Source organism: Numenius arquata, chromosome 14 (assembly GCF_964106895.1).
Source record: "Numenius arquata chromosome 14, bNumArq3.hap1.1, whole genome shotgun sequence".
Classification (NCBI taxonomy): Eukaryota; Metazoa; Chordata; class Aves; order Charadriiformes; family Scolopacidae; genus Numenius; species Numenius arquata.
Window position 1 is genome coordinate 4,958,169 of NC_133589.1, and position 26,129 is coordinate 4,984,297.

A 26,129-nucleotide genomic window follows, 5' to 3' on the forward strand; every position below is an offset into this window, starting at 1 on the left:
CCTCGGGGGAGGACGGGAGAGGCCCTTCCCAGTCAGGTCCAGTGAAAACTGGACTGTCTGCAGCTTCCCCTGTAGCCAGCACGTAGGACATAGGATACGCTCGGGTTCGGAGCAGGTTTCAGTGACTTGGCGTCACGCTTGACACTTGGCCTGTTAAGGAGAGCAAACACGTGGCCTAGTTTTCTAATGCCGCTTCCTTGATGTTTACGCAGTTGCAAGTGGGTGTGAGTGGGACGAAGGCTGCGAGGAAGGGCTGAAACTGCCTTCCTGAGCCTTCCTCCCTTTGCATATTTCAGATGCTCACCAGACCTGGAGGCAAACAGTACAGAACAAACACAGAAATGCTCCCTTCTCACTCACCACCCTTCTATCGGAACAAAATAAATACTCTTGCTAATCTCTCAAAAAGATTACACAGCCACTGTAAATAAGAGCTGCATTTTTTTATTTTTTTTTTGTGGATAGACAGCTTCTATTCAAGGACTTCTCAGAAAAATGCAGTAGCTTAGCATTTTTGTAGTAGCTTTTCATGTAGACTTGTAGAGCCTCAAGAGTGATTTTCAAATTCTTGGTGGTAATAAAAAGGTGCAAGAAGTGCACATTAATTGGCCGTGCACATCATCTAATGAAGGTGAGAAAATCATGCAGTCAGTGGGAAGAAAACCTTTTCCTTGCATTAAATACATCTTTATTGTACCACTCCTGCTATAAAAGTAGCAACATAAGAAAAACGGCCTGCAGCCGTGATTGCAAGACTCTCCCCTGCCCATCGGGTTCGCTGTGTCTGATCAGGTCAGTTATCCACACCCTCCTCAAGTTCTCTAGGGGTTCAAGAAGGGCAAGGTGGCATTTACTTGCCATTGTGTTTTTGTGGAGCGGGGCTGGGTTCCTGCCACCATGGAAGCACCCGAATGTGGGATGTGACACCCCGCAGCATAAGTTTGATGGAACAGGCTTCCAGACTCCAATTTTCCATTGCTCCCCTTGCTGTGGCTCATTTCAGATGCTACAGCTGCATTTCACACGCTGCTCTCCTTTCCTCCTCCGCTCTGCAGCACGTGGAGCAGCTGGAGGAGCTCGGCCTCGAGGGAGCCAAAGCATTTCCAGCACATCCTTCCCTGGGAGGAAGGGCTGGCCAGAGTTATCCCACGCTGTCGCAGTTGCTTTTCTCAGAGCTTCAACACCCCGATGCACCCCCTTTGGAGGAAGGAGCAGGTGGCGTTTGGGTGGTGCAGCGCTGGGATTCCCTGTATTTCCAGCCTTGGGAACTCAGCCTTGTTTTGAACCCTGCAGCCTCGCATCAATAGCACATAGCTCTTCTTTCATAGTAGATAATAGAAGGACAAAACTGCCTGCAGTCTTGCTAATTCCTTGCTTCTCCTTCCTCTGTAACGCAGTAGGAATTACAAGGGAAATGCTAGGAAAGGGAGAGCCTGAATAAACCGTACAGCAGGTCTGTGTTCCTCCTGGGAGCAAACGTTTAGCTCCACGCAGTATAATGATCCAATTTAACTGTTGCTGGTCTCTTTTTATTTCTGCTCTGTGTTTTATCAAGCCAGTGCAGTTGCCTGCTCCCCGGTTGGGCACGGAGGCTTCCATCCTCCCCTCTGATTGCCTCTCTCCTTTCTTGCAGCCCGACCTGCTGAACTTCAAGAAGGGCTGGTTGACAAAGCAGTACGAGGACGGGCAGGTGAGTCCGGGCAAAGCTTCTGCCCTTCACATTGGTCTTTGGTACCGTGGTTGGTCCCGGTTTCTGGAAGCTGACACTCATTCCAACATCCCGGTTTTGCAGGCTGTGCATGAGGCTGCTCTTGGTAGTGACAAAGCCTTGATGCTCTTGCAGGGTAGATCAGAATTGGGCCGTGCTCCAGATGGGAGGAACCAGATGCTGGGCAGAGCAGTGACAGGGAATTGGTATAGCTCTGGGGTCAGGCAGCAGTGGTTGTGTGCCAGCCCTGTGCAAACAGTGTTTGTTTTGGGGCGGGAGTAGCTGGTTCTCTGTCTTGGGGAGGTCTCAGAGCCTCACGGCTGGATATTGTGTCGTGGGTTTCTAGGGAGCTGGGGCAGCTTGGATAGCAGCACTGGTTTCGTGTTCCTGTTCTCTATTAGTCCCACCTCCCTTGTGACCCAGCAACCTCTTTGGCGTCAGTAATGAGCCTCAGATAAAGTCTCCTGAGCTCCAGGGAAATGGCAAGGCCAAGAAATAAATAAATGCCTCTGAGTTGGCACTGAGGGCAGCAGCCGCTGCCGCTTTCCTCCTGTCCATCCTGGAGGGATGCGGGACGTGCTGCTCTTGGACCCTTAGGGACGGGCACCGATGCTGATGCGGTGTGGGTGCCCGTGGCTGTTTCCAAATGCCCCTTCCCTGGATTCCCTTCCCTCCCGCTCAGCCCATCGAGGGAAAATGAGGGCAACTCGCTCACAGCTGTGAGCGCCGTGGCCTGGGCTCCGCTGTGGGTTCCTGCCGGTGCGTTGGGCCCTGGGGCACGTCTGTAGGTAGCCAGAGGGGGAATCAGCTGCTGGAGCGAGTGCTTTGTTAACTGAAAGCTGCCTTGGGTAAGCCAGTGCCTCGCTGGGAGCGTGCAGAAGGCGTATTTGTATAGAACAAGGGCCAGGAATAGGCTCCAACTCAGTTTCTAGGTACTGCAGATAAAACATGAATGTTTTACTGCTTTTTTTAAAATTAAAATAAAAGTCCCTCCAAGGCTTTAAGTGCAGCCACTAAAAGCATCGTCCGGCCAGTGGAGCTAATGGGAAGGCTCTGACTGCCCCCGTGGCTCTTGCGTTGTTCCACCGTCACGCGAAAGGTTGGTGACGCTGAAGGCCCAGCGCTCTGCTGGTGCGGCAGCGCTGGGGAAATTGGGGTCCTGGCGGTGCAAACCATCACGGCATCCCTTGAATTGCCACCTTTTTGGGTCTCCCCTTCCCACCTGGAGGGCCTCATGGCAATGCTGGATGTGGAGCTGGGAGGGGAGAGGCTGCAAGCTGCTTCCCTGCGGGGCATCTCTGCTGGGTGACCTGTGACGAGGGAAGGAGCAGGATTTTAACTGCCCCATCTTGGTTGTTTCCTAGTGGAAGAAGCACTGGTTTGTGCTGACCGACCAGAGCCTGAGATACTACCGGGATTCCGTGGCGGAGGAGGTAGGTGTCTTCCCCATCTGTGTTCAACCCATCCCTCTGCACCCAGGGCAGCCCCAGGTGCTCCCAAACTGACCCCGGGCAGGTTGTCTGCCCAGATGCCAAGGTCCTGGAGCATTGTTCTTCAGACTTTGTGCTTCTCGAGGACTTGCTGTGTGCCTCCCTGTGAGCCCACCATGCTTTGGCATTGCTTATTTTGCCTCTTCTCTCTCCAGGCAGCTGACCTGGATGGAGAAATCGATTTATCCACCTGCTATGATGTTACTGAGTATCCGGTTCAGCGAAACTACGGCTTCCAGATCCACGTAAGTAAAATGCGGGGAGGAAGAAGAGTCCGGCTGTGGGATGGCTGACGGGGCTGCTGCCTGGGGATGCTCATCCGTGGCAAGCGAAACACCTAAGAGAGGCCACCCTGCATCCCCTGCCAAGCTCTGGAAAGCTGTCGCCTTGGGTTTGAGAGGCAGCTTTTTTTGGTTGACGAAAGGTGGAGGGGAAAGGGAAGGTCTTGTCTCAGCCTCAGGGTCTCAGCTGTGGCAACAACAGCCGGATGGCTGAGAAATGTTAGTTCCCACCATGAGCGTGATGAGGGATGGAGGGGCTGGGTGCAGGGTGATGTTGGGGGGTGTGGGAAGGTGCTGGTGGGTGCAGTCAGCAGCTCTGAGCTGGTCTTCCTCTCTCCCTAGACGAAGGAAGGGGAATTCACCCTCTCCGCCATGACGTCGGGCATTCGCCGCAACTGGATCCAGACCATCATGAAGCACGTTCGCCCCACCACTGCTCCTGATGTAACAAGGTAAAGGGGGGAGTGTAGCAGCCCCTGCAGTTGTCTGGTTTGCTGTGCTGGAGTAACTCTTCCCTTATCGCCTTTCTTTCCTCTTTCTGAGCCTGTCCGTTCCTGGAAGCCGCGGCTCTTTCTCACATCCCTCTCTCTGGGCTTAATTTGGATACACTTTGTGGGGATGCTGATATGCTGAGTTACTTTTATGCGTGCAGATTTCAGAGGGTTGAAAATGTGGCTTTAATTTGTGCATAGGAATATGAAATACTGTTCCTATATCAAGGCTCCTCTGGATTCCCACCAGGTATTGTGAAACCACTTGGATTCAGTTGTGCTGGGTTCCCCCTTTCCTCTGGCTACTGTTCAGCACGAGCTGCCCATCCCCTCCGCAGGTCACAGCAGCACGAGCCCAGGGTTCAATTTAGAAGCTGTTTGGCTCTGATTTATCTTATACTCCAGCCAGCAAAATCGTCTTCCCTCCTCTTTTGATCTTCCAGATAGCTGCTGCAGCTCGTTCCCCATATGCGTTAGTAACGCTCACGTCTCCTCCTGCCATCAGTGCCAGAGGAAGGGACCCCCCCTGCTTCACAGAGTCCCTTCTGTGAGCGCTTGTGCCTGTGGGTAAAGGGTGTTTGACCTCCTCACAGCTAACTGTGCCAAGCCACACTCGTACGGGCCACCTCTTACAGGCTTCGTGGACACGGCCACACCATTAACTCCGTCTCCTGTCCTTACCGTAGCTGCAACAAGCAGGTTTTTGCCAGGTTTGTCCCCACGTTGATGGAATGGCTCTTAACCACCCGGTGCTGTTGACCTGGAGATGCTCCAGCCTCTCCTTCCCCATCCCGCTTGGCACTCGGCCACCATTTCCCAGCCCTGCCCGAGCTCTGGTGGATCTCGTGGGGTTCTCGGGGAAGCCACCTCTCTCCTCACTCCTGTGTATGTTTGATTTCCATGCAATCCCAGGAAAAACTTCTCTTTGAAACTATCCGTGCTGAAGCCCAGGTTGGAAAACTGTGTTCTCTCCTGTATTAACGTTTTGTGGTTTGTATATCTCGTGATTCACTGCATGCTCCTCCTTTTCTGCACCTCGGATGGGAAGTCCTGCAGTTTCCATTTATTTTTCTTTCTTTTCTTTTTTTTTTTTTCCTCCCCCTTTGTTTTTCTTTTTTCCCTTTAAATAAAAGCCAGAGAGAAGGGAAGAAGCAACCTGGTTTTGACACTTGATTTCCCCACACTGGTATCTTCCGATGTGACTAGATATGAAGATGAAGACCAAGGAAATTTGAGGAGACATCTCAGCCTTTAAAGGGACAGATATATTTATAGCCTAACGGGGTTACTGCAGCACGTTCGTCCTGTGCTCTGAGCCCACGCAAAGTGGTTTGACTTGGCCTACCCCAGTGAGAGGGTCCAAGCACGGGTACCAGTTGGGCAGTAACTTGTTACGCTGCATAAATAGACCGGGAATCTCAATCTTGAGCTGGGGAAAAGGGAATTACAAGTGCACTTCTGTCGTTTTCCACCGAGCTGGTTTCGGATGGCGTAGGCTCTGGCGCGGGTTAGTCACGTTGCTGAGAAGTTGTCGCTGTGAGCTGAAGGGCTGTGCTGTGCGTGAAGCGGGGCTGTCTTCGCCCGCTGCCTGCTCGCAAGCCCTTTGTGGGTGTTTGGGGTATCCCAGCCCGTCCCGCCTGGCTTCGGGCACATCGTTAACATCCACACCCGGGGAGCGGCTTGTGGATGGGGCTGCTGGAAAGCTGAAGGACAGACTGCCAAAGGCAGAGGTGGCAAACATCTGCACAGCATGGCTGGGGTGCGAGAGGGACATTAGTCCGGATGCTCGGCTGTGCCAGGAGGGCAGCAATGTTTGCCCCATCCCTGGGGCCAGTCCTACTCCGCAGGCTCCTGCAGCCCTCCGCTGCGTCTCGTTAACCCGCTCCCATGTCTCCACCGAGCCAAACACGCGTTTTCTGGGTTACTCGAGTCCTAATTACTGTTTACATTGCTGCACGTGTCAGCACTCGGGGCGGGGGGGCAGGTGCTGCACTGCTCCCTGCCCTCAGCAGTGCCCTGCAATCTGCAGAGGCACTAACTACACTCTGCTAACGATGACCGTGCAGGTAGAAAATACCCACAAGAAAGAAGGTGGCCGCTTCAGCAGTGGGTCCTTGTTCAGCACCCAGCACCAGTGAGGCCAAGTTCCCCAGTTGTCCCCCCCAGTTCCTTCACGTGTTTCTTGCACGCTCCCTCAGTGTGCTCAGCCCGCAGCTTGCACTGCTCCCACAGCCACCCATATTTTAAAAAATACTTTTTATTTTGACCTATAAATACCATTGCGAGGAAAAGACTCCCCCTCCCATGTGATGTGAATTAATTTGTGTGGGATGGAGGAGACGCGAAACGCTTGGGCAGAATTAATAGCCATGGGGCACTTTGCGGGAGATGAAATGAGAAACTTCAGGTCAGTCTTCTGAGTCTCTTAACTCAATTCCCAGCGGCTGTCCCTCCGCGCCCCGACACACATCCCCTGCCCTTTGGAGAGCAGCAGAGGAGAAATGAGCTCGTGGGAGATGTCACCTCTAGAAATGCCGAGATTCTTCCATGTAGTATTTAGAGCAGCGTGATTTCTGTCTCCTAACAACGTCTGAAGGGGCCCCAGGAACCCCTTTTTTCCTAGGGCTCTTCTCCATTTTAAGACTCCATCTCATCCCCGCTTTACTTACTTAAAATGCAGCTGTAATCACTAACTGACTCCAGATTGAGTGCCTGGCTTTGGAGTCATGCAATGTCTTCTAACGGTTGAGGAGCGAGGAGGTTTCATCGTGGTGCCTTTTGGGATTATTTTATTAGCTGCAAGTGACAGAGCTGAAGAAGGAATTATCTCCGAGCTTGTTTTAGCCTGTAACTGCCAGAGTTTCTTGAAACCTAGCTCTGCTGAGCCTGTGGTTTGATCGTGGATGAAAGTGCATCGGAAGATACTAGCCCTGGACCTGCGTAGAGTCATCTCTTCTGCTCCATTCTTTGTTTTGGGCACATGCACATACATGAGGTTGTTGGCTGTGGGAGCTGGGGTGTGTTTCCAAGGTGGGAGGAGAAGCTGTGCCACTGCTGCTCCCTCCTAGTCCTGGCACTCGGGGTGCATGTTGTCCATGGGTCCCCGTTAGTGGTGATTTGCCTGCAGCGAAGGGCTTGGGGAGCTGCTTTCCCAGCTCTTCCCACTTCTCCTTTCTAGAAAGCTTGTGGAGGCTGTGCTGGAGGCTGGAGCCTGGGAAGGGGGATGCTGTGGTTGTACTGGAAGGGGGGAGAGCCAGGAGTCAGGCTGAGCATCAGGGCTGCGCCTCAGGAGGCATCTCGGGGGCTTCTGATAGCAAAGAGTGTTCAGCAAATGCCTGCTAGTCCCTGGGCACAGGCTTCCTCTGCCAACTTAGCATACTGCTATTTTCTTTTTTAATTTTGATCTGCATGTTACAAGGCTGGCATGTCTGCGTTTAATAAGCTAATAACTGCCTTATGGGTTAGTAGGTTGGAAACGGTATTGCCTTCCCCTATTAACTTACCCTGCTTGATGAGTATGTCTCCCTTCTCAACCCACCACCCTCTAACTCAGCACTAAAACTTATTCCTTGCTTGAGAAATGGACATTTTCGGTGACGTCCGTGGTCTGTTGAATAACTCTTGCTCTCATTGCTGCCCCCAACAACTGCACGTACAGCGTGCAGCCCCCCTGCCCGGGCGGCTGCCCACAAGGCTGGTTTCCCCGGGGGAGCTCTGTGCCTTCAGTGCAGATAGTGGCACGGAGAAGTTTTCGACCCATTAATACCCCGACTTCGCCAAGCACGAGGAAAACCTTCCCCCCTCCTAACCCAAGACCTCTGGGAGTTGTTCTGATCTTCTCCACCCGGCGGCTCTGAAGCCAGACTGACTTTGGTGGGACTGGTGGCATCCTCCCTGCAAGCACGTGACTGTGGCCACCTGGACCAGCGTGTGTGCATGGAGCCCTGCAACCGGGGAGGCGGGTTGCGAGCCAGCCTGCAGGCACCGGAGGAGCTTTTGAGGCCTCTTTCCTGTCCGGCAGGACGGTTCGGGGTCACTGCCTCGGCAGCGGGCTGCTGATAGGTCACAGTCGCTGGCCCCAGGGAGGAGCGAGGTCAGGATCAGCCGCTCTCCGGGGGCCTGGGGGTGCCCAGGAGCAGCCGGGGCCGCTTGCACGAAGGCTTTGCACACCAGTGCGACCCCTTCTCGGCTCCTGCACCCAAGAGGTGACAGGAGACAGAGGGGCAGGGAGGCACCCACCTGGCATTGGCTTGGGCTTCCAGCAGCCCCTTTCCACCCAGCTCTTCGAGGCATGCGTGGGAGCGCCTGGCCGTCTCGAGGACACACTAACGCTTTCCTTCACCCTCTCTCTGTCCTCACAGCTCCCTGCCGGAAGAGAAAAGCAAAACAAGCTCTTCCTTCGAGACTGGTCCAAAGCCGAGCGAGAAGCCAGATGCAGAGCAAGCTGAGCTGGACCCGGAGCAGAAGCGGAGCCGTGCCCGGGAGCGCCGGCGAGAAGGACGGTCCAAGACCTTTGACTGGGCTGAATTTCGCCCCATCCAGCAAGCCCTGGCACAGGAACGTGCAAACGCTGCAGACTCCTCCAAGGGCGGCTCTGCCGCCTTCCCCAGGGACACCGGTGCCACCGACGCCGACCCGGGAGAGCTGGAGCGGGAGCGGGCCCGTCGGCGGGAAGAGCGGCGCAAGCGCTTTGAGATGATCGATGCTGTGGACGGGGCAGGGTCAGAAGAAGCGCTAAGGATGGAGGTGGACCGGATCCTGCCCAGCCCGGCCGACATCAAACCGCAGAACGTCCACGTGGAGATCGAGCAGCGCTGGCACCAGGTGGAGACCACCCCGTTGCGGGAGGAGAAGCAGATCCCCATCACACCCCTGCACCTTGCCCACGCCGAGGACCGGGATGAGGGACTGACGAAGCAGCACTTGACCACGCTGCTGGAGAAGGAGGTAAAGCGGGGTGCATGGGGTGCAGGCTGCCTGCTGAAATGGCCTTCAGGCCACTGCTGGAGCTGTAAGAAGCCTGAGCAAGGCTTAAAAAAAGCTGCATTTATTCCTACTTTGGAATAGCAACGAGTGGGGATGCTGTAGGGTCCCCTGGGGAGCTGGCAGGGCACACATCCGTGTCCGTTTCCATACAGCTCTGCCAGCAACTTTAGTGTTCCCACGTCTACAGAATGGCCTGTTCTTCCAAGGGTGGTACTTCGTTACCCTCTCCCAGCCAACACAGCCTCCGCTTCTGGTGGTTGTTAGCCATCCTGCCTCTGATGAGAGGGGTACAATTGATCTGTATCAGCCAGACTCTAAATTCAAGCTCGCAATTCCGTGTGCCTCTGCAGCTGTAGAGATTCGTGTCTGCAGTTATGTCTACAAAACTATACGCTGGCTTGAGTGGTAGCAGACACCACAAAGGTTCCCTTTCTGTGGACCCTACATCAAACAATCTTAGAATTTTAGGAAAAGAAAAGAGGAGACTCGGCTCACTTGGAAGAGGTCCACGCCTGGGATAACAAAGGTTGTTGTTAGTTGGGATTAAGGTGTATTAGCGGGAATGAAAGGGGTGCAGGCGTGGAGTAACCAGGAGTATCGCCGATCTGAACCGGGCTGGGATTTGCCGGGGTCATGCCTGGCACGAGCTGGTGCCGTTCAGCCTTCACTGCAGTGAGCTTTACGAATTAAACTAATGCATGACTTAGTTCTTTCAGGGGGAGGGATTTTGCCTGGCAAAATGAAATCCAGATCCCAGGGCAGAGCAAAGCAGCGGTGCCATCAAAAGCCCGTTCGTTCTGCTCTGCGTCCCCTCTCAGCCCCCTGCTCCTTATGGCCGACCCCCTGCCCACTCGCTGGACGCTGTCTCTGTTCGTGTCCCTCCAGCTGGAGCAGAAGCAGAAGGAGGCCCTGGAGCTCCTGGAACAGAACCGGCACCTGCAGGACCAGCTGAAAGTGGCGCTGGGCCGGGAGCAGAGCGCCCGGGAGGGCTACGTGTTGCAGGTAGGAGAGCGGGGAGGAGGGAGAAGTCTATCTTCCTCTGCGCCCAAGGGGGACCCTGGTGGGCTTCAGTCCAGGGTGTTCGTGGGCGCATCTTGGTTGACGCAGAGATGTGCACCACCGAGTGGGCTCCAAGAGATCTGACCTTCTTGCAAATATTGCTAATTCTGTAGCCTTACCAGAATCACCTGCTTAACAAAACCTCTGATCTGGGGTGCAGTGGACAGGAAATAGCATTACCTACTGGCATCCCCGAGGGAAAGCAAAACGCAACCATGGTAGGCAGGTGGGACCTCAGCAAAGTCCACCTCTGATCCATCCCATACTCTGTTTGCCTATGCAACAGCTCTTTCCCCCTTTCTGTGCCCTAGATATTCCCCTTGGGCAGTGGGGTGCACGTAAGGCTTTCTAAGCCTCTTGTAGCCCAGTAGTTGCTCCTGGCCGGGGAGTTTGTGAGGTGGTGACATGGGCAAACACAGCACACACAGGTGTGTATCCTGGGCCCGTTCCCTGCAGCCAGAGAGGAGTTTGCACCAGGAAAACCTGTTCTCTTGGATTGCTGTGGTTGTTTCTTCTGTTACAAGGCACCTTTCCTCAACAAAGCCTAGAAGTGTGTTTTGGAGGTTCTGGCAAAAGAGGCAGGAGAGTCCCTTGCGAAGCCTTTCCTCTCCTCCTCCAAACAAAGCCGACTTTTTTCAGCCCTTCCTCTGGGAGCGTGCGTGCCTGGAGGAGCCGTGACGCCTGCAGGGCAGCTTCTGGCTGCTCTCATGGGTCTGGTTTGTGCAGGGGCAGCATTTTGACCTGCTCAAATCTGCTTGGCCAGACTGGCTCTGGATCAAAGTGGCTGTGCGTGGCCGCACACTGCGCTCCTGTGGCAGCAAACCCGGTGTCGACGCTGAACTTTGTGTCCTTATTTCTCACGGGAGAAATTTCCCCTGAAGAAGTGGTACAGGCAGTGGGAGCATCCCGGGTAGGGGGGCATCTTGCCTTCCTTGCCAGTGGTCTCCTTGGAGGAGTTATCAGTGCATTTATTTCTGGAGTCCCCGAGCTGACAGTGCTTGCTTGGAGGAGTTCCATTGTCACTTGGCTGTGTTGGAAGAGTAACTAACTCCCGCTTCCCTGGGGCAAAGGCATCTGACCTCCCTTTTCCTGGAGCCTGGAAAAATCAGGGAATGGGGCTGAAAACTGGATGCTGAATCCATAGCTGTGTTGAAGTTGGCTGGAGGACCTCGGTACAAGGAGTGGGGGCAAGAGGGGAAGCCTACAGAAGGGCTGAGCAAGTCATGGCTGCAGTGAGAAGTGACCCAAACTTTGACCTAGAAGCTGGAGAGGGTTTTTGGAAGTATTGGAGGCTTTTCCTTGCTCCAGTCTAATTGTTCTGGGAGTTTCCCTTCTGTTTCCCCGGGAGGGGAGGGATTAAAGTCGTGTTGCAGAAGGGAGTAACCCAACCAAACCCTGCTGGGGTGGAAGGAATGGAATCGCTGGGGGGGGGTCTTTTTTTGGATGGACCCTCTGAATTTCATGTGCCCTCCACCTCCGTCATGCCTAATTTTGGAGGGGTTCCTACGTTGTCTATGGGGAGGGATGATGGAGGAGCCTGACTGCTGCCAGCCCATCCCTCCTGAGCTGCCTGGGGGGCACCAACCCCTCCTTGGTAGCGTGACCAGCCCCGTACAGACCCCCAAGTGCTGCCCCGACATAAAAGACGCTGCACGTTTCGCAAGGCAGCCGCTGAGACGCCCGCCCCCATGCATGTGCCCCGCACCGAAGCCTCTCCCGGCCTCCTGTAACCCCTCTCTCGCTCTGAGCTTCCTCGGGATGGGGCACCCCAACTTTGAACCCTACTGGGAGAAACAGCGGGGGCTCCTGCTCCTCACAAACCGACTGGAGATGCCTCCCAGCTCCGGTCAGGGTGGGAGGGAGGGGGGGGGTCACGTACTAACCTGTCCCGGGCGGATGTTCTTGCATGTTTTTTGGTGTAAAGCATGAAATTTAACTTAACATAACTGAGTGTCACATCTGTGGGCTTTCCTTATCAGCAACCAGAGTACAGCAAGGCAGGCCAAATTCCTAGGCTTAACGCTGTGCTTCTCTCGCCTCTTCCTGTCTGTGTATTTTTTTTAAAGATACATAATATCTGTCACCTTTTGCATGACTCTCTCTTGTGAGTTTTCTCTTTGCATGCTACATTGCTTTGGTTTGAATCTCACAAAGGTTGGTTTCTGTTATTTTACATTCTCATCACACCTTTTCCCTCCCTTCACTTGTCGGGCTTTTTATTTTGTCCTTTGTCGGGTTTTTTTTGGTTGTTTTTTTGTTTTTGTTTTTGTTTTTGCAGGTGATTAAATCCTCCCTAGTCTTAAACTTTAGCATAACAACATCTCTTTAATGCGATGAGCAGCCACTAAGTCCTGTTTGGCAGTTACAGAAATGACATCGCCGGCTGTCCTGTCTCCCTGCGTTTGGGTGGGATGTGATGTCATTTGCTGTCACCTCACTTTCTGTTGTTGCTTTTGGTCGGTAGGACTGTGTTACCTGAACTGTGCACTTTTTGTTTCACACACACACACACACACACACACAAAAAAAGAACAGACATGCTAAAAAAAGCAGTTCCTTTCTTCTCGACCTGTTCTCATCCCCTCCTCCTTCTCACCCTTCCCGTTTTTCTCTCGTCTGTCTGTCTCTGTTTTACTGCTGGTGTTTCTTTTTCATTGTTTTTTGGTTCTATTTAATTTTGGTTTTGGTTTTTTTTTTTTCCCCCTTTTAGCCTGTTACTGTACAGCTGTTTTGATGTTGTGGTCCGTGTTTTCTGTTACTGGAAAGCAGTTGTCGCTCATTACAAAAAAAAAAAACAAAACAAAAAAAAATCAAAAAAAGTTGGTTAAAACAAACAAAAAAATTGTGCCAAGAACAAATCATCCCAATTGGAGCATGTGGGTAGCAGCCAAATCGCTGCGAGGAGCTTTTCCATGGCCTGCCTGGCCAGAGGTGTGACACTCAGAAGGGAGTGCCAAGAGTGTTACTAATCTAGTATTTAATCAATTTTTTTAAGACCGAGGTGGCCGCCTCGCCATCAGGTGCCTGGCAGAGGCTCCACAAAGTCAACCAAGACCTTCAAAGCGAGCTGGAAGCCCAATGCCAGCGTCAAGAGCTGATCAATCAGCAGATTCAGTCGCTGAAGCGCAGCTACGCCGAGGCCAAGGACGTGATCCGGCACCACGAAGCCGAGATTCAGAGCCTGCAGGCGAGGCTCAGTAACGCGGCGGCCGAGCTCTCCATCAAGGAGCAGACCCTGGCCAAGCTCAAGAGCGACCTGAGGAGCGAAAAAGAGAAAGCCAAAGAGCAGCTGGAGGAGTGGCAGCACGGCGAGGCCGCCCTCAGCTCCCAGCTGAAGGCCAGCGAGCAGAAGCTGAAGAGCGCGGAGGCTCTGCTCCTGGAGAAGACCCAGGAGCTGCGGGACCTGGAGATGCAGCAGGCTTTGCAGAGGGACCATCAGAAGGAGGTGCAGCGGCTCCAAGACAGAATCGCGGACCTGAGCAGGCAGCTGAACGCGAGCGAGCAAGCCCGGATCCTCATGGAGGAGAAGCTGCAGAAGAATTACGAGGCTTTGCTGGAGAGCTGCGAGAGGGAAAAGCAGGTCTTAATACGGAGTCTGAAGGAGGTGGAGGATAAGGCAAACGAGTATGAGAACCAGCTGCAAAATACCGAGCAGCAAATGGAGATTCTGCAGAAGGAGAAGCTGAGTGCAAAGTTCGAAGGCAGCGAGCTCGTCCACCAGCTGGAGGAGCAGCTGGTGATGAAGGAGGCCAGCATCCAGAAACTCGCAGAGCACATCAAGGAGCTGGAAAGAGAGAGAGATCAGATCAAATGTCGGTTCCATGAGCTCATGAATCAGGTTGCCGAGTCAGATAACGAAGTTGCCAAGCTGCAAGCAAAGCTGAAGATGGAAGAGACCAACTACCACAATCTGGAGCAATCGTTCGAGGAGGTGTCGGATCAGTTCCAGGGTGTGCAGAAGGTGCTGAAAGAAAAAGAAGAAGAGCTGAGACACGTTAAGGAAATGCACTTGAGAATTGTGGAGAAGAAAGATCAAGATCTCAGTGAGGCTTTGGTTAAAATGGTTGCTTTAGACAGCAGTTTAGAGGAGACTAAAGTAAAGCTAAAGGCCAAGGAGGAGGTTTTAAAGAAATTAGCTAGTGTAGGCACAGGTCCATGTGCTGAGGAGGTGGAAGACCTTGGCCCCAATCTCGAGGCTGATGAAAGTCATCCATCCCAACTGGGGCAGCCTCTGCAAACTCAGGATGTCCTCCCAGCTCTGACTTATGCACTGAAGGAGGAAGAAGAGGATGAGGTTCTTGAGACCAGCCAGAGGCAAGCAGAGGAATTTGGCTCCCCGTCCAAAGCTGTGGAGTTCCAGGACCAAGAGTTAGTTCAGAAAGCCTTAGCAAAGCCTGATGTAGGAATCATGGGGGCCAAGAGGCAAAGGATCCGTTTCTCGAGCATCCAGTGCCAAAAATACATTCATCCAGACGGATCAGAGAAAAACTGGACAAGCAGTACCTCTTCAGACACGAGCCAAGACAGATCGCTGTCTGAAGAGAGCATGTCGTCAGAGCCAGCTCTTGGTTACCCATCATCAGGGACAAGCGACTCCGAGACCTATCTCTCCATCATCCATTCCCTGGAAACCAAACTTTATATTACAGAGGAAAAACTCAAAGATGTGACGATGAAGCTTGAAAGCCAGCACGGCCATAACCAGGAGACGCTCATCGCCCTCCACCATCAGTGGGCCAGCACAGAGTCTCAGCTGCGGGAACAACTTCAGACCAGCTTATCCCAAGTCAGTGCTTTGATCTCACAGCTGGAGAGCGAGAGGCAGGAAAAGTTCAAGCTCATAGAAAATCACGTTAGCAAGCTGGGAGGTTTCCAAATGAAAAATGATCAAGCGCTGACTTGTTTAGAGAAGTGCCGGGAGCAACTAAGATCGTTGCCCAAGTCAGACAAGGAAAAAGAGGGTGATTTGTTCCTTGTTACTCTCTCCAGCATGGAAACGACCTTATCAAGTGCAATCCAAGCCTTGAGAGGGGCGCCAGTCCCATCGGAGTATCAGCAGAGCGAAAGCCTTATCGCAGAAAGCCCCGCTCCAGAAGGAGGTTTTTTAGGAGAAGAGGAGCACGTCTCCAAGGAGCAGAGAGTGGAAATGTTTGACGCCGGCCAGCTGAGATGGCTTTCTGAGAGAGTGGCATTTGAGGCCTCTCTCATCAACCAAATAGCAGAGTCTTTGAAAAATGCAAGCTCTGAGATATCTCAGCTTCTGAGAGAGATCCAGGGAACGGCTGAGGTGGTTTTGTTGGAGCCGGCAAATGTTTCTCACACAGCAGTCGACTTGGCCAACGTCCTATCTAAGAAGCTGCTGCTGGAAGGGGAGTTCTGGAGCCAGGTGGAGGAACTGAGAGTGCACTTGAGCACCAGAGAAGGAGAAGCTGAGGGCAAAACAGAAACAACAGGTTTGGGCTTTTCTCCATGTTTTCTCAGTTCCGTAGCAGACGCTACATTGATCAAGGCAGAACTTGGGTTTGTCGCACAGAAAATGAGAGAATCTTTTCATCAGAGATTAAAAACGATCGAAGAAGACCTCCATAACACCAAAACAGCTCTCCAGCAGCATAAATGCATGTTGGAGGAGATCATCAAAGCATACAGGACTCCTGATTTTGACAGAGTTATGCACCAGATTTCTGAAGCACTTGAAATTCAAAAAGACGCTTCAGAAAGAACCCAAATCTCCTGGGACGGGAGCCGTCTGCAAATGGTGCCGTGTCAGGAGTTAACCAAGGGAGAGGAGGCTGGCAGCCTGCCGGACCGTAGCAGTGAAGCTCTTGTTTCCATTCAGGAAGATCTTGCCCAACAGCTGAAGGACAAATCAAATGTTCTGAGAGAAATATCTGTTGCCTTACTCTCTCTGCCTCCTGAGGAGGCAATGAGAGACTGTCAGAAGCTCCTGAAGATATCTCAGAGTCTTTCATATCATTCGTGCATGGGAGACCTGGAACGGTATTCCTCTTTGTTAGTCCAAGATGCAATTGTCCAGGCTCAGGTTTGTTACGCCGCTTGCAAAGTCCGGCTGGAGTATGAGAGAGAGCTGAAGTCCTACAAGGAGTCCTTGCAGAGCATGGACGCCCTCTGCCAGGAGCGTGTGAAGACGGTCTCTCTCCTTCGGGATGAGTATGAAGACTTGCTCAGAAAGCAGCAGGGTGAGTATGGCGAGGTGATTGCCATGCTCGAACGGGAGAACGCTGATCTCAAAGCAAAGGTGGCCCAGCTTGACAGCCAGCGAAGGCTCTTGGAGGAAGAAGAGCAAAGACACAGCAAGAGCTTGAGTGAGTTGCAGGGACGGTACGAGGAGGAGATTCGAAACGTGATAGAGCAGCTAAACAGGACAGAGGATGCTCTGAAGGCAGAGAGGACAGAGGGCCTCAATCAGCTGGATGCCATCGTCCGCGACAAGCAGAACATGGAGCGGTATCACCTGGAGCAGATGCAAATGCTGGAGGACAAGTTCCAGGCCAAGATCAAGGAGCTGCAGGTCATCCACGGCGAGGAGCTGCAGGCGTTGCAGGAGCACTACAGCCAGAACCTGCAGCGCCTGCAGGAGACCCTGGATGAGTACCAGAGGCAGCACCCAGAGGTGTCCCCCGTGGCGGGCCCAGGCGGTGGGGACGCCTGGGCAGCCGGTGAGACGGGTGGCACCGGGCAGGGCCCCGGCAGCGACCCAGACTCCATGCACGGCCTGAGGGAGCGCATCCAGGAGCTGGAGGCCCAGATGAACGTCATGAGGGATGAGCTGGAGAACAAGCATCTGGAGGGGAACGCTTCCACCTTGAGGGAAAAATACCAGAAAGACTTTGAAAACTTAAAGGTGTTGATACGTTTAACGCTTTACGCTTTCTGCTGCTGAGTGTGCAGGACCTGTTCGGTCCTGGGGTTCGCTTGCGGAACCCAGGGTGTCCCCCAAAAGAGCCAGCATGCCAAATAAAGCCCCAAAGTGATAGAAAGGCCTCCATAAAGCATGGCATTTCCCTTTTCTCCATGCTGGGGTATTCTAAATGCATTGCTGAGGGCTTGGTCTCGGTGGGAGTGTTGGTTATTGGAGGCGGTCTCTGCCTGTAGAGGGAAGAAGGGTTTCAAAGTAGCTTGATAACTTCACGTTATCCTTCAGTATGAAGACCGTAGAGTTTTTCCTCGTACTTGAGGTGTAAGTTTTGTTTGTGACTTCCCTTTAAAAGCATTCCTCAACTCTGTCTTTTCCAGTCTGATCAAATCTCCGGTCTGTCTCTGCTACCTTCAAAAACGTAAGATGAAATGGAAACCCAGTGCTCTCAAAATGTCTGTTGCTGAGGAAAGAAAGTAGCTGCAAACAGATGCCAAATTCTGTAGCAAAGCAAAGCTCCTCTGCACCAGGCTGCAAGGAGAACCACCCTGGTGTTGGACACCAGTGATTCTTCACACAACAAACAGTGCACAGTTACGGGAAACCCAGGCTAGGTGCAGAAAAATCATTGCAGTGGCAATGAAGTGCCTGTGTTCAGATTGCTCCACCAGTCAGGACTGGCTGTGAAACCAGCCTGAGATGGTACGGCATCCAAAAAACCCTCTTGGGTTTGGTGTTTTGCTTGTGATAGGAGAGCATTTCCAATTAGGCAGTGGGTTTAGGGCAGTAGAGGACTCTCAGCAGCACCCAGGGAGGCTTCCAGGTTGAAAGGGCAGTGGTGTGGGCTGCACGCAGAGGCTTTCACAGAGCAGTCGTTCTTCAGAGTCAGCAAAAACGTGCATGAGCTCACTTCCAGCCATGAGATCTTCAGCACACATTTGGGCTGGGGGTAAAGCATGGCTCAGCTCTAGCCAAAAGCTGGTTTTAGCGTGGAGAGAGCAGTATGGAATCACAGAATGGTTTGGGTTGGAAGGGACCTTAAAGATCATCCAGTTCCAACCCCCTGCCCTGGGCAGGGACACCTCCCACCAGACCAGGTTGCTCAAATCCCCATCCAACCTGGCCTTGAACAGTAGTTCTGCTGTGTCCCATCAGGGGTGAATCAGGTGTCCAGCGGAGACAGGAGGGAAGCGGTGGTGGTCACTGAATGCTGTCTCCTCCATCTTAACCCTTAGGAAGGAAAACCCCTTCTTGAACCCCCAGCTCAGGTCAGCAGGACACAAGGGTAACACCTTGCCCTGCGAGCCAGGCACCAAACAGAGTTGCTTGTACTGGGGGACGGTGTTCCTTTGGAAGAAGCAAAAAGGCCAGGACCAAAATAGAGGCTGCAAAGTAACAACAAGCAGTGAACCTGACCTCCCACCTCTGTTTGCAGCTTTGCTCTGCCAAGTTTGCGGTTTTCCTGGTGGGAAGGCAAGTGGCATCTTCTGGGCAGAGCGGTCCAGGAGGAGAGCAGAGTGAACCGGGCTCTCTCTGCACCTCTGGAGGAAGGAGAGGGACAGACAGCAAAATAGAAACTGCCCTTGGTTAGAAAACTGAACAGGTGATTACAGACCGGTCCGATTTACAGGTTAAAATGTGCTCAGTTCTTCTCTTCTGAAGCTGATGGAGAACGTAACATCAGTGAGGTGCCGGTTTGTACACGTTCAGAGGTCCTGGATTTACAGCAATGCATTTACAATACATTAAATACTGAATCTACAGCCGGACCGATGGAGGAGCATCCACCGATTTCCTCCAGCAGTCGAGGGGTAATGAAGAATCCTGCAAGGCTGCTTCGTGCCTCTCCAAGTCAGCCAAGTCCAGACAGGTTCTGGCACCGAGTTAGGAGTTTCAAAAAACACAAAAGGCTGAGAAAATGAAGAATGCCTCAGGGATCAAACTTAAAGGGGAGCGCCAGAGCTGAAAATTGGGAATGACAGGGGCACAGGTTACAGAGCATTAGACATGAAGTGATGCTGAGGAGTGTATGTTGGGGTAGGTCAGCGGGTGTTAGAGTGTCATGAGCACTTTTGTCACTGGGGGAGTGAATTTGTCCCCTTGAAATTTCCCATAGAGTTCCAGTAAGTGACAGTTCTCGCTTCCTGTGGAAAACATAAGTATGAATCAAGAAGAAATCCACTGAATTCAGGAAATAAAGCCAGCCTGTAACATTAGAGGGAGAAAAGCCTGGTGCAGTGCATGGCTTCAGGATTGTCCCCAGAATTCTGACGGAGCTCATGCCCTGCATCCCTGGTCCATGTCCCTTCCCAGCTCGTGGCTCGAGCCAGCCTGCGGCTTTGCTGTCCTGCCTCTGTCCTGCAGCCATGTGTCTGTCCAGGATCCCGATGCGCTTGGTGGGGACAGCTGGGCTGAACTGGAAATGGGGGTTTGCGTTTGTCCCGCTGCAGAGGCAGAAGCGGGGTCTGTGCCTGCTGCAGGACCAGGCTGGAATTCAGTCACAGCTGGTGACTCCTCAGACCCCAGAGCGCTGCTCCCATAGCCTGGCCTAAGTTCACTCCTAGTAATTCAATTAGCAAATAATTGCCCGTGCAGCATTTGAAGCTATACACGGTTGGGAATTAAGATCCTGTTGCTGTCACGAGTCATTTGGTTTCCACCCCTGAGGTGGCCGCATAAAGTCAGGCATTGCAAAAGAGAGCAGAAGGGGCACAGGAGGCTTTTTTGGTTGTTTTTAACATATATGTTAAATTCCGATTCCCCAGTCAGGTCTGAACCCAGACTTACCTTGTCCTTCCCTTTCTCCGGAGCTGTCAGGGTTCAAGCTGTCAGGACCTTGCAAGGTCCATCCTTGGCCGGCTCCTCCATGGTTCAGGAGGGAGAAGATCCCTAGCATGGAATTTGGGTGCCAACGTACCTGCTGGTGTGCGGCTCCTGGCAGGCTCACCACCGCTGTGACACCGGCCAACCCCTTCCCCTCGTCCCTTTTGCAGGCAACATGTGAAAGGGGCTTTGCAGCCATGGAGGAGACACATCAGAAGAAGATCGAGGACCTGCAGCGGCAGCACCAGCGGGAGCTGGAGAAGCTGCGGGAGGAGAAAGACCGCCTGCTGGCAGAAGAAACAGCTGCCACCATTTCAGGTATGGGGACACACCAGAGGGTCCTCTGCAGTGGGGCAGCTCCGTATTGATGGGGACATGGGGATTGCGTTTGCTCCAGTGTGGAGGAGCAGAGCGTGGGGTGGGATGAGAGCTGGGTGGGATCACAGGAAGATGGGGAGAGGCTGATGGGACATACATTTTGGATGGAGGCCCATCTCCTGGTTCTTCTTCAGGCTTGGTTCCCCTCTCCTTGGCTGTAGCATGGTCTGATCGGTTTTTCATTCCATCTCAGATGTTAGTCATTCCTGTGGTTAATTTATTGCCAATTCCACACTGAATTCATTCTTCAATGTCCCAGGGAGTTTTAAAGTGCTGGAGGCGAGGGTCTCTGAATTAGGAGTCCTGCAATCCTGCAAACAACATGTGAATTGGATGATCGGTTTGACTTTATAATAAAAAGTGGGATTTGCAGAAGCCCCTTTGCTGCTTTGCAGCCGGGGGTGCAGACTGAAGGGGCCGCAAAACAATGGGGGCTTCACTGGGATGACTTGGGTTTTGTTCCTTTAACAAACAAACAAACGAAAACTCAAAAACCCCGTCCTTGGGTGGAGCGGTGCTGGGTGCTAACGCTGTGGTGTCCCACACAGCCATCGAAGCCATGAAGAACGCACACCGAGAGGAGCTGGAGCGAGAGCTGGAGAAGTCCCAGCGCTCCCAGATCAGCAGCGTCAACGCCGACATCGAGGCCCTCCAAAGGCAATACCTGTAAGACCATCATCATCCTCTGTCTGTCACTGTGTCTTGCGGGGACATCACACATGCGGGGTACCCCTTCTCATTGATTCCAGCAATGAGTTAGGGGCAGACCTGTTGTCACAGGGACCTCTTCCCTTGGTCCCAACCCAGCTGCACCCATCAGAGGCTCCTGGTTGCCTGTAATCTTTTGGGCTCCAGATCAGTGTCCCCACACTACCCAAATTCAGCTACTTCGTGGTCACCAGAAGTAGCATATGTACAGACACGGGGCTGCTTTTCATGTAGCTGCAGCAGGAGGGTTGCTCAACCAAGTCTAACCAGGCAAGAAGGCACTTTCAGCTTTTCATGGCGAGGCTGTCCTCACGTGGGAGCCGAGCGGAACAGCCAAGCAGCTTTATTTACCTTGATACATCTACACAAGTTGTGTAGGTGTGCAAATACACTCGTCCCGAGTGCCCAGAGCAAACTTGATAGATCTCAGCTCAATTTTTGGAAACCTGGGGAAGTTCTGCCATTTAACCTCCTAGAGAAAGACCTCCTGTCCCCTTTGGTGCCTAAGCACCGCTGTGCCAGGAGAGGGAAGGGCTGGCTCGCTCAGGGCTCGAGGTTTCTCCCAAAGGGAGTATGCAAGTCCTCCTCCTCAGTGCTTAGATCCCTGTTGGGGTGTCCCAGGGCGCTGGAGGAAGAGGGTGCACGGGCAGGTGTGTGCGGGGAGGGCACTACCCGGCGTGTGTTTCCCCAGGGAGGAGCTTCAGTCGGTGCAGCGGGAGCTGGAGGTGCTTTCGGAGCAGTATTCGCAGAAGTGTTTGGAGAACGCCCACCTGGCGCAGGCGCTGGAGGCTGAGAGGCAGGCCCTCCGCCAGTGCCAGCGGGAGAACCAGGAGCTCAACGCCCACAACCAGGTGAGGGTCCTCACAGTGCCCGGGGGCAGCTGGTGTGGGTAGGGGGTGACGGGCAAACCGCGCAGGGGACTCCTGTGCCGAGCTGTGGCCACCCTTCCCCTTTCCACAACGGCTTTCCTCCTCTTCCCAGGAGCTGAATAACCGCCTGGCTGCGGAGATCACGCGATTGCGGACCCTGCTGACCGGGGAAGGCGGGGGAGAGGCTGCTGGATCGCCTCTTACACAGGGCAAGGACGCCTACGAGCTGGAGGTGAGCTCTGCCACACCGAAGGGGCAGCGTTGGTGGGCACAAGTGCCTGCAGACCCCCTGGGAGCATGGCACAGCCATCCATCCCTCCACACATTGGGTCTCTGTGGCTGTCAGCACTGTGCATCCTGCGGTCATTGGGACCAGGAGCTTTTGGGAGCCCTAATGTTCCCTTCTCACTATGTCAGGCCAGACACATCACTCTTCCTTCTCCATCCCCTGCTTGTTCCCTGGGATCCAGTCCTCACAAAGCAGTGGGGACTAACAGAAACCAAGGGGTCTGCAGGGAGCACATCAACGGTGCAAGCTTGGACAAGGTCCCACAAGACCCAGGAGTAATTTTCCTGCGTGAACCAGCAGTTTTGCAGTGCTGGTGTGGAGCCGGTGCGGAACTGAACCTCCAGCCCTGGCTCGGTTGTCACCGGCTGCTCTTGGGGAGCATCTCAGGATGGCAGTGTGTCAGCTCGGGTCTGAACACACACTGCTTCTGTTCCCACAGGTCCTGCTGCGGGTCAAAGAATCAGAAATCCAGTACCTGAAGCAGGAGATCAGTTCCCTCAAAGACGAGCTGCAGACGGCGCTGAGGGTAATGCCCAAGGACATTTCTGAAAAGCCTCTTAGGGGCTGTGGTCTGTTCCCGTGTGTGTGCACTTAGATTTCAGCTCACTTATCCCCACATTCGAAACAACATTTAATTTTTCCCCTGAGTGGAACTTGAATGGCCGCTTTGGTGGCATCAGTAAAGCACTCCACAACTGTGTCAGCGCAGGACTCACCCCTTCTCCCTTCTTGTGGGGAAATATCCCCTGCTGTGTTTTTCCCTTATTTCCTGTCACATCAGATTCAGATTTGAAATGGCAATAGTCAGTGTTAGAGATCTGCCCAGCCTTCCAGCATTGGATCTGGTTTGCTCCAGACAGCCTCTTTGCCAAGACCATTTCTGGGAATTCTGCTTGAATTCCGTGTCTTTGCTAAAATTAAAACCCACAAACAAGCAATCCTGTAAGGCTGGGGCTGCGTGCACGGGCGGCACTGCCTGCTCGCCACTGGGCTCGCAGCTTTTCTGCCTGTCTTGAGTCCTGTACTGCTAAAACACCGGTGTTACCCCAACCGAGCGTTTCTCCCCACTGCCGGCTCTTCTTCCGTCGGCGTTTGCCAAGCTCCTGTTCAGTGCATTCACAACCCCCCTTGGCTCCAGCTGTACGTCTGACTCCCTTGGGTTGTTCTTGTTCCTTTGCCAGGATAAGAAATACGCCAGCGACAAGTACAAAGACATCTACACGGAGCTGAGCATCGTGAAGGCCAAGGCAGACTGTGATATCAGCAGGTTGAAAGAGCAGCTGAAAGCAGCCACAGAAGCTCAGGGAGAGAAATCCCCTGTGAACACCACTGTATCGGGATATGGTCAGTCCTCCTCCAGCAGCTCTAAGCAACCACGGGTTCCCCGAGTTAACACGTGCCTCCTGCTGTCCAAGCCCTTGTGCAGTAATGGGTCTGAGTGGTGCTTTCTTGCCTTTTGATGTTGCTTCTCACCTCTGCTCCTTGCAGACAGTCTCACAGGAGATGGCAGGGACCAGGCAGCCCTGAATCGCCCTCCTATGACAGTTCCTCCTTCCAGCCCCGTGAATGGGAAGCTGGTGGGCCTTGAAAGCCTTCTGGCATTTTGCATTGGGGAAAAACCTCATGCTACACACAGTGCAGGGGAGCAGAGACCCCCCAGAGTCCCCTCTGCTGCTTGAGTTGGACTCATCGGGGCACTTTCCTGGGCTGGGAGGGCAGAAGAGCCCCAGCCCTGCTCCTTGGAGGAAGCACATGGGCACCACACTAACAGTTTCTTTTGCTTCTCCCTAGATATTATGAAATCAAAAAGCAACCCTGATTTCTTGAAGAAAGACAGATCCAGTGTTAGCCGGCAACTAAGGAATATCAGGTCAAAGGTGAGCTCAGATCTCCTTCCCCGTGTGATGAAAACGCCCCATGTGATGTTACTCTCTAGTGGGGGTCCCAGGTGGGAAGAAATTGATAGGGAAAGAAAACCGAGAATTTCCTAGTCACTAGTGCTGGCCTGGATGGCACTGGGGAGAGAAGCGAGCTTTGGACTGTGTGAAAATGGCTGGCTGTGCAGGCAGGCAGGACCCGCTCCCCCTGCCATGCCCAGCAGGGCACCCACACTCCTCACCCTGCCGAGGTCGAGGCGCGAAGCCGCTCCCCGCTTAAAAAAGGAAGAAGTTCACCTTGATCTTTGGTCTTTCACAGGAGGACTCTCCCGTTTTCAGTTGAAATTTAGGCGGTGTCAGTAGGTGGAAATGTGCACATCATTTTAGGTTTTACAGTGTTCGTCACTGCAAGTCTTTTTTGGTCTTTGTATGGATCAACGATGCCTTGGTCCTGGGCGTATTTAACACAGGCTTTGCTTGTGTGTTAGCATGGTGCAGATGGCCCTGTGTTTCTCCGGCTTTTCTGTGCTTGCTGTTGGTCCCCAAGCCCAGTGACACCGTGCCAAGCTCTCCTGCTTGATGTAACCCCAGAGTTATATCACGTTACACACTGGCTGTTCCTGTGGGGCCACAGGGATAAAAAGGGCAAATAAAGCCGCTGAGAAGCCATCATTAAACATAGGTCAGTCGGAAGGAAGATCAGCATGGGCAAAACCTGTCACCGCAGGATAACTGGTGTTTCATGCTGGGGTTTGAAGTGGTTGGGACCTTGAGCAGAGCGAGAAGCCAAGCAGCCAAAAGGCTTCTAGCTCGGTGCCCACGCTGGGGAAACGGTCACCACCCGAGCTCTGCGAGGGGCTGGTCATCAGCCTGGGGTGTCTGCGCTGCACCCAGTAAATACGGAGAGCACCTCTGCGCATTTCAGGGGCAGCCCGGACCTGCTGGGCCAGGCCTGATGTTGGGTTTCCCTTCACCACTTCAACTCGGACCACTTCTCATGTGGTCCCCCGAGCGTGCTGCTTGGTGGGGGAAGGAGGAGAGGAGAGGAGAGCAAGCATGGGCTCTGCCTGCTCGCATCCCTGCCGGGGCTGGGGGGTGCTGGGGCTGCGCGAACGCCAATGCATTCAGGATTTATGAGCTTCTTGTTTTGTTTTGTTTTGTGTTTTTTTTTTTCTTTATTTTGCTTTTTCCTTCAACAGTCCGTTATTGAGCAGGTCTCATGGGATAACTGAAATGAACCCGAGTCCAGGTTCCCTGCCACGTAGGTAATCAAACCGGCACCCACCAAGCGACTGGAGCGGCCCACTTTTGCATGCACTGCTCACACCTCCATGGCAAACAAGAGCCCTTCTTCTCTTAATGATTGCCTGGTTTATTCACGGCTAATTATTTTACTGGGGGAGGGGGAAGGGGGGAAGTCAGCGTACCCAAGATCCGTATGAAATGAAATCTCGCTGGCTCTTCCCTGGGGAATATGGCTTTCTCGTCCTCCTGCTCCTCCCACCCTCGCCAACACAGCTAACCATCACGGAGAGGATCTGGAGGCGGTGGGGGCACGTTTTCCTGTTTGCTGTGTTGGGAGCGCGGGACGCTGAGTGTGCATGCTTGAATGACTCTGCATGCCTCAGACTAAACTTCAGCAACATCCAGGTCTGGTAGGAGAAACAGCCGTTTTGCTGTTAGCCCAGCGGAGGAGTGGGCCAGTGATGCCTATAAATGCATTTCCCATAAAGACCAGTAGCGTGTAAAATGGTGGTCCCCGTCTCAGCTGCAGAGGGGCTGTCCTAGGCTGCCCTGTGTACCCTTTACCCCTAATTGCTGCTTCTTTAGGTTGATCTGTGCCTGAGCAAAAGAGCCCTCCTTGCCCAGTAACCTCCTCCTCCTGCTCTCCAGGCTTCCTCCAGCTCCCTGGTGTCCTCCCCCTGCTCCATCCCTTGGCGCTGCGCCTCCATCCCACACACTGGCCTGAGGCTTCTGAGCTCATCCAGCAAAAGGAGGGAGCTGATGAGAAACAGGCCGATCCTAATGACCCAAATATCTCAAGTAACTGGAGCAAAAATAGTTAATTTACTGGCCCATGGTCGAGACTGAGGTTAGAGCACCTGCGGAGGGAGGTCAGAGAAGAGGGGAGGTCCCCAGCACGGTGGCAGAGGGGTGGCCGCAGAGCCCCAGAAGGTCTGATGGAGGATCCCTTCATCACAGATTTCATCCTACATTAGTCTCCTTCATCAGGCTCCCGTCATCAGCAACTCAAGTGGGTTGTGAGACTGCCTGAGGGGTGAATTTACTGGCA

At 53.3% G+C, this 26,129-nt stretch overlaps 1 protein-coding gene across 1 annotated transcript in view; it reads left to right on the forward strand.

Annotated features, from left to right (window-relative positions):
- The window catches only part of MPRIP (myosin phosphatase Rho interacting protein), an 83,759-nt gene that overhangs the window by 52,952 nt on the left and 4,678 nt on the right, over positions 1–26,129 (forward strand). Inside the window, exons 10-23 of the mRNA XM_074158366.1 lie at positions 1,634–1,690; positions 3,073–3,141; positions 3,354–3,443; positions 3,822–3,931; positions 8,332–8,917; positions 9,842–9,958; positions 13,011–16,880; positions 19,886–20,033; positions 20,642–20,759; positions 21,493–21,652; positions 21,783–21,902; positions 22,399–22,485; positions 23,141–23,303; positions 23,751–23,836. Of these exons, the coding sequence (XP_074014467.1) occupies positions 1,634–1,690; positions 3,073–3,141; positions 3,354–3,443; positions 3,822–3,931; positions 8,332–8,917; positions 9,842–9,958; positions 13,011–16,880; positions 19,886–20,033; positions 20,642–20,759; positions 21,493–21,652; positions 21,783–21,902; positions 22,399–22,485; positions 23,141–23,303; positions 23,751–23,836 (5,781 nt within the window). The remainder of the gene's footprint in view (positions 1–1,633; positions 1,691–3,072; positions 3,142–3,353; positions 3,444–3,821; positions 3,932–8,331; positions 8,918–9,841; positions 9,959–13,010; positions 16,881–19,885; positions 20,034–20,641; positions 20,760–21,492; positions 21,653–21,782; positions 21,903–22,398; positions 22,486–23,140; positions 23,304–23,750; positions 23,837–26,129) is intronic.